The 7,208-nt window shown below is 58.5% G+C and overlaps 1 protein-coding gene and 1 non-coding gene across 2 annotated transcripts; both read left to right on the forward strand.

The window, feature by feature from the left end:
• Positions 1–437: 437 nt before the first annotated feature.
• LOC126042873 (RIMS-binding protein 3A-like) lies at positions 438–2,444 on the forward strand (the record flags this gene model as incomplete). The annotated part of the gene is made up of 1 exon (XM_049810606.1): positions 438–2,444. A coding segment is annotated over one exon (2,007 nt), but the record flags the coding sequence as incomplete, so codon positions are not given.
• Positions 2,445–4,970: 2,526 nt separating this feature from the next.
• On the forward strand, positions 4,971–5,044 carry TRNAN-GUU (transfer RNA asparagine (anticodon GUU)). The gene has a single exon. It is a non-coding gene; the product is annotated as a tRNA-Asn (tRNA).
• Positions 5,045–7,208: the final 2,164 nt, after the last annotated feature.

Genomic DNA, 7,208 nt, shown 5'->3' on the forward strand with positions numbered 1-7,208 from the left:
CCATGTCTCGGGAGACATCTTTGTCTTTTGGTATGTTGTTACGTAAGATGCCGCACCCCTCCTTGTGAGCAGGGGGCCGGGACATGCCATAGGCGGCCATACTGCCCCACCCCTCATTGTGAGCTCGGGGCCGGGCCATGCCATAGGCGGCCATACTGCCCCACCCCTCATTGTGATCAGGGGACCGGGACGGGTATATAAGGCCACGCCGGCCACCCGGGCCGTGGCAGTTGCCGTCTTTGCTTCCGCACAGGGAAGGGAGGCAGCAGCTGCAACGGGCTCGGGGGGCTGCCGCCCCTCGCAGACCCAGGGAACGCAACCTTTGGCAGGTCGGTGACCTTTGGCAGCAGCGCTTGGTGGCCGACGCCATGGCGCGGGGCGTTGCGGGCCGGGGGCCGGTGGCGCGCAGCCACCCCCTGCCCCGCCGGGGCCCGGCGCAAGCCCCCGGCAGCCTCGCGCAGAAGGAGGAGCAGAGGCGGGAGCGGGAAGCGCGACAGGCTGAGCTGGAGGAAGAGCGGCTCCGCACCCAAGAGCTGCGCCGCTGCTTCGCTGCCGAAACCCGGGAGCTGAAGGCGGCCCTGGAGAGGGAGCGGCAGCTCCTGGCGGAGCGGCTCCAATCTGAGTGGGAGCAGCGACAGGCTCAGGAGGTGCGGCGGCTGCAGGAGCTGAACCAGCGGCAGCGGGTGGCAGAGACCCGCCAGCTGCTGCGCTGGAAGGAGGCTGAGCTCCGCGAGGGACAGGAGCTGCTGCGGCAGGCATGTACGGCCGCCGTTGACCAGACGCGGGACCTGCAGCGGCAGCTGGCCGAGGAGATGGTGAGGCCCAGCGAGAGCGGCAGGGAGGCCCGAAGCAAGCTCCAGGACGTCCTCAGCAAGCTCCAGTGGGAGACGGATGGCTACCAGCCCGCCCGCATCCGCCACCTCCAGAACCAGCTGCAGCTGGAGAGGAGACTCTTCCTCAAACACATCCTGCAGCGGTTCGAGGGCGAGCTGCCTGCCTCCCCCTGCACGGCCCAGCCCGAAGGCCCTCCTGGGCACCAGGGCCATCAGGAGACGCAGAGCTCCTGCTCCTCTGGCAGCGAAGGGCCCCAGGCCCCGGCGGCACCCCGGGAAAGACCGCCGGAAAGCCGCAGCGCTGGGCAGCAAACAACATGCAAGGCTGTGGCAGATGCTCAGCTCCAGGTGCCAGAGGGGCAAGACCTGGTGCTCCTGAAGCAGAACAGCCGCCTGCGGCGCCTTCTAGAAGACCTGGAGAGGCAACAGAGTGCCCTTGAGATGGAGAACCGCCTCCTGAAAAAGGAAGGCTCTCCAGAAGCGCGCAAGGAGGCAGAGAGGCTGCAGCAGATAAGTGCTCGCCTAGCTGCCCTCGCCTCGCGGCTGGCAGAAAGATCCAGGCAACTGCAGGCCACCACTGATTGCCTGATCAATACTCAAGTGCCACTGCCCCTCCAAAGCCCCACTGAGGAACTGTGCACGGCATCGCTTCCTCAGCAGAGGGGTGGAGAAATGGCAGAGCCTGCTGGAGCTCTGCTGGCACAAGACAAGCAGCATGACTTCTCCGAGAAGGCAGCTGAGGAGCTTCAGGCCCAAGTGGCTGCAGGTGAAGAGGCCTCTGGTCATGGGAGCGCCCACAGCCGAACTGGCGAGGAGTTAGAGGTGCAGCTCTCGGAGGTGACAAGTGAAAACACCCGCCTGGCTGAAGAAAATGCTCGCCTCCGTGGGCAGATGGGTTTGACAGAACACGTTCGAGCTGAAAATGCCGACCTGAAAGGGCAACTGGCGCGAGTGGCAGCGGAGCGAGATGCTGCCATCCAAATGAAGGTCTGTCTTCAAACCCAGCTGGAAGAGGCAGAGCGCAAACTGGAAGCCGTGAGAGAAATGGCAGAAAGGAGTCAACAGCTGGAGAAGGAACTCGAGGAGACAAAGTTAGCGCTCCAGAGGAAAGAAGAGCAAGGCAAGTGTTTGCCGAGGGCTCAGGCAGAAGCACACGGGGAACACCAAGAAACCCTGCAACTCTTTCGAGCCCAGCTGCTTTGGTATCAGAAGCTAAACGAGCAACACCAGCAGCTACTTCAGGAACTTGGGTGGCTGGAAAGAGAAAGATCCAAGCGTATCATTTCCAGGCCGCGCCAGGCTAACGGGGCTGCAGACAAGGAGTCCATCCTCCTGGCGGCTAGGAGAAAACAACCGGCGGAGCTGCGAGCATTCATAGCTCGATACAGCTACGATCCCTTCAGTGGTCCCAACGAGCGGCCTGAACTAGAGCTTCCTCTAGTTGCTGGGCAATACGTGTACGTCTTTGGGGACGTGGATGAAGACGGTTGGTACGTGGGAGAGCTGAGCGACGGCACAAGAGGCTTCGTCCCCTCTAATCTTCTTGAAGAAGTTTCAGATGACGGACAACCTGACGACACCGGAGTCTGTCCGGAGACAAGTGACTGGTAGCAGGACACAGATGCTGTCTGTCCTGTCTTCTTATATGTTCTTATTAAATCTTGTCCTAATGATCTCTCTGCACAATCTCACTCTCTATCCTGTGTGGATGTGTACGGAAAGGACTATGTGCCAGCTACTGGGGGGCTTGGCGTGGGTGGACTGGGTGCCAGCTACCGGCGTGGGTCCCAGTGCAGCCGGGCCCTGGCTGGGATATCAGGTGGGCAGAGGGTCTGTGCTGGGTGGCTGTGGGGTTCCTGCAGCACAAACGTGTGAGTGCTGCGCGTTTGCAGGGAGCACCAAGACGGACCAGTCAGCAAGTAGGCGACTCGTGGGGTGGGCCAGAGGGCCGGAATCCGGGCAGGGGTACTGGCAGGGCAGAGAGGCTGTGCCGGCACTCTGGGGATCCATGAACATGCGTGTGCTTGTGAACGCACAGTGTGTTGTGTGTGTGCCTGCACTGGTGACCTCCTGTCTCTGGCAGCCCGAGAGGAGGAGGGGACATGGCTGTCTCTGTGTTTTACGTGAGTCCTCCATGTGGGTGCTGTCGACGGCAGCGCCTCGTCTGGGTGACTGGCCGTGTCAGTGTCCTCTCCGCAGGTGTGTCTGTGCGTGTGCATCTCTGGGATGCGTGCTCAGCTTCGCTAGAAGTTGCACCTGCAAGCGGAAAAGTGGCAGCTGCATCCCTCAGCCTGGGTAAAGACTCCAGATCCCCAGGCACCGGGCTGGGCTCCAGCAGCCAGGCAGGACTGTACTGGTGGTGCTGGTCTGGGCTCCAGCGGCATGGTAGGAGGGGTCCTTGGCTGCAGTGCCTGGAAGCGGTGGCCAGTCTTGACATCCCTTAACACTGTGGGTCTGTGGGATGCATGGGGGGATCTGAATCCTGCTTCATCCCCCGGGCTTCCAGCTGGGGATGAGATGTCTGCATTGCTTCGGCTGAATCCCTGCCCAGCCGGAGCGTTTAACCAACACCTCCCCGTCACTGCCTGTGTGTCCTTTTTTGTTATGGGCCAAGAATATCCGTGCCCAGAGGGGAACATCTACACCTCTCATGGACATCTGCGCTCTGGTAGGACAAACCATGCTTTTGGAATCGCTCTCTCTCCACTCTTTAGAGAGGGACAATTGGCGATTAGTGCAGTCAGCTAAAAAGTCCATTCCCCAAGGGTGACTCCGCTGCCTTTCAGGAGCTGAGACATCTCCAGGGAGCCCAGAAGAGGCAGAGAAAGGGAAGCCTTGGGCTGGTCCTCTGCTCCTGAGCTGGGCCGGGCTGCTGGGACGGAGGGAGCTCCCAGCAAGTGGGCAGCGCTTTGTGAGAGACAGCTTGGTGAGACGTGTGGGTGACACCGAGGCTGGGGGCTGCCAGCTGTGGGGCCCCTCTCAGATCTTCCCGGGCTGGGGACATTGTCAGAGGGACAGGGCACAATGGCTGCCTTCTCCTGGGTACGGCTGCAGAGTGTCAGTGTGGTTTGTGACCAAAGAATGTATATCAAGAAAAGGTAGATAGTAGAGATACTAATGAACATTCTTTAGCATAAGCTGTATCAAACGTGTAGTGTCCAACCACGCAGAAGCACTGGAAAAGGGTCATCTAGTGGACAAGTGAGGAAGACTATCAAAGACCACCAGAGGACCCCTGAAGATCACCAAAGATCTCGGGTGCCCCTGCACCAAGGACATTTACATATATTACTGAGTTCCTGGGATTCAGGTGAATATGTTAATTGTTTCCAGGAAAAATCGCGAATATGTATGGCCATTTTGTATATAATCTCAACTGTTGAAAGAATTGCTATGCACGATAGGTGGAACGATCCCCCGTGCATCCAGCGATGCAATGAAGAATGCCTGCTTTCTAAAACTCCAAAATTGAGTCTTAGAGAGTTTCTGAAGTGCCGACTTCTGGCAACACTTGAAAGGTCCCTTGCAAGCTAAACGATTCTATGATTCTAGAATTCTATTATGTGGCTTCTTGTGGCACTTTGCATGTTAACGAGGCCTTTGGTGCCAAGTTCCTGAACTGCAGATATTGAAAGAATGAACCAGCCTAGAAGGAAGCAAAAGGCTTCCTGAGGTCCATCCAAGTGTGGGGAGTGAAGGGGAGGACGAGAGGCAGGTCAGCTCATGGAGCACGTTGAGCACTGTCTAGCCACGCCACAGCAGAGGGCATTCCCCATCTCCCCGGGTGAGGCACGCGCACATGATGGAAACCCCAGTTGATGAAGCACATCCTGTGGAGGGGAGAACCTCCCTGAGGCCCCTTTGTGCTTCTCGAGGTCGAAGCACTTGTGCCAGGCTCCAGGAGGAGCTAATTGCAGGTGGGTGGTCTGCAGCGGGCAGGGAATGGGACAGGACTGCTCGCAGGAATGCCGTGGGAGGGGAGGTCCGTCGCTCAGGGAGACGAGGATGAAGGGTGGGCATCGAGGGTTGTGGTGTTTCTCTTCCCAAGTCACCATTACGCGTGAGGAAGCTCCGCTTCCCTGGCAACGGCCAAACATCTGCCTGCCCTTGGGAAGCCCCAGGGAGCTCCCTTCGGGAGTCTCTGTGGCGCAATCGGTTAGCGCGTTCGGCTGTTAACCGAAAGGTTGGTGGTTCGAGCCCACCCAGGGACGCCTCGCCTAGGCCACAGTGTTCTAGCCTTGTTTAAGGTCCCTTCCAACCCAAAGCATCCTATGGCTCTAGAAGAAAACCCAGGCTCTTCAGTCCCCTCAGCAAAGGCAGAGGAAGGAAAGGAAAACTGATAGCACCAGTTCCTTATTCTGCTTTGCCTGCCCAGCTTGGGGAGCAGGGCTTAGCTCCCACCTGGGCTCAACCCACCACATAATTTGCCTTAGTTCTACGTTCACTAAAGACACTAACAGTAGCGTGCTCTAAAAACATTTCTCCTTCTTCTTGATGGTCATAAGACTCATTTCTTTACTCTTTATTTTAATGTTCTGCCTTTCACCTGACTTGATCCCCATCCACTGCTGCTTGTTCTTCTCCAGACTCCTGCCTTCAGGCACAAGGGCCTGGGACACCCCACCAGTAGCAGTCCCCTGCCAAAGGAAAAGTCTTCTCTTTTGAGAGAGAAAAGAAGTCCCGGTCTTCCCAGGGACAGAGCTGGGAAGGGCTGTCTGGAGCAAGTCTTTGCTAAAACTGTTTGAGGACCATGAGCAAATTCCAGTGATGGAAAATCCTGCATTTCTGGGCCTGGGGGGGTCCCCAGGGTGCTGCTGCGTCCCCAGCACATGTCCCCATGTCACCGGAGCCCTCTGTGAGGTCACAATGGTTGGGCTCTACGTCTTCCTCCTGGGGCTGGTGCTGCCCCAGTTTCTCATGGCTTTTGCCTGGAGGAGCAGCGTGTCGATCCGTGGGATCCTGCTGCCCATCCGGAGGATGAGAGCGCTCAGAGGTGAGGGGCTGGTGGGAGGCTGGGCTCTGATACGTGCTGGAGGCAGTGTCCGTCCCAGCCGGGTGCTGGGGGCTGCGTCCCATCACCTCTCATCCTGCTGCCAGGCACGTGCCAGAGGGTCCTGGCTCCGTCCTCTCCCTGCCCTCCGTGAGGCAGCTGGGGACCGCTCAGAGGTGACTTGGGCTGGCCGGCTCTTGTCAGGGCTGCCCAGCCCCAGCCCTGCCGGGCTCTCCTTGCAGAGCCCATGTCCATCCCCTGGCCAGCTCAGGGCCCCTGTGCTGGACTCGCCCCAGCGCATTGCTGCCGTTCTGTCACTGAGGAGCCCAGGATGGGCCCAGTCCCCCAGGGTGGTCTTCCCACTGCTGCGGTGAGGGGAAGACTCCCTCTCCTCATGCCACTGACTTCCCTCTTGCCAGTACAGCCCAGCACAGGCTGATGGTGCTGGGGCGGTCTGGGAAGATCCTCACCCCTCCCTGGTGCGAAGCCCTGCAGCCAGCAAAGCCATTTCTTTCTTTTCTTGCAGCTCTCTGCCCATGCGTGCGTTCCCAGTCCAGACCTGCGCGTTCTGAGGACAGAGGCGGGGGGACGGGGACTGTCCCTGCGGCCGTCACTACCTTTGTGGCCGTCGGGACTTCTCTGCTAAAGCGACTGCAAGACCATGAGGTAAGGTGGGGGTTGAGGGCTCCCCGCCATGCCCCTGGCTTCCCCGGGTGCCGTGGCAGAGGGGCGTCTCACCTGACAGCACCTCTGCCCTCCTGCAGGCACTTTGTCCCCAGGCGTCGATCCTGCTGCTCAAGCTGGACTAATGCCATTGCTCCCCACTCCTTTCCCCGGGAGCTCCCAGTGCTGGGGCTCCTGCCCCGTGCGAGGAGCAACACTGGGCCCCAAGGCGCAGGGTGCTCACGGCTTCCCCTCCTCGGGGCGTGGTCTCGTTCCCATGCCTTCCCCTTTGTCACCGTCCATTTGGATCTCTCAAATAGACAGGACAACATACGCTGTGATTTTGACCTTATTTCATGAGCTCAGTAAGAAATACAATAAAAAAACATGACAGGGGCTCAATTCCCTTCTCCCAGACTCGTCTATCACGTGAATTCACTCCTTCACCAGTCAAGTCGTAAGGTTTCATAACTTATAATCTGTAACTCTTAATATCGTGCCCCTATGAGCAAAAAACCCAGAATTTTTTTTGCTATGAACCTATGAGCCAACGGAGAGCTTTTTGAGTAAGCTGATGTTTTATACCGTCCAGCTTGGAGGCTGGGTCTCTACCATTTCCTTACATTAGTGGATTCTGAGGAAGCTGCCAGACAAAAGGCAATGGCTGCCGGAGACAGCCATCCGCAGCTGGTAATGGCTGCATCATGGCCCTTTAGCTCTCT

The sequence above is a fragment of the Accipiter gentilis genome, chromosome 9, assembly GCF_929443795.1.
Source record: "Accipiter gentilis chromosome 9, bAccGen1.1, whole genome shotgun sequence".
In the NCBI taxonomy this organism is placed as follows: domain Eukaryota; kingdom Metazoa; phylum Chordata; class Aves; order Accipitriformes; family Accipitridae; genus Astur; species Astur gentilis.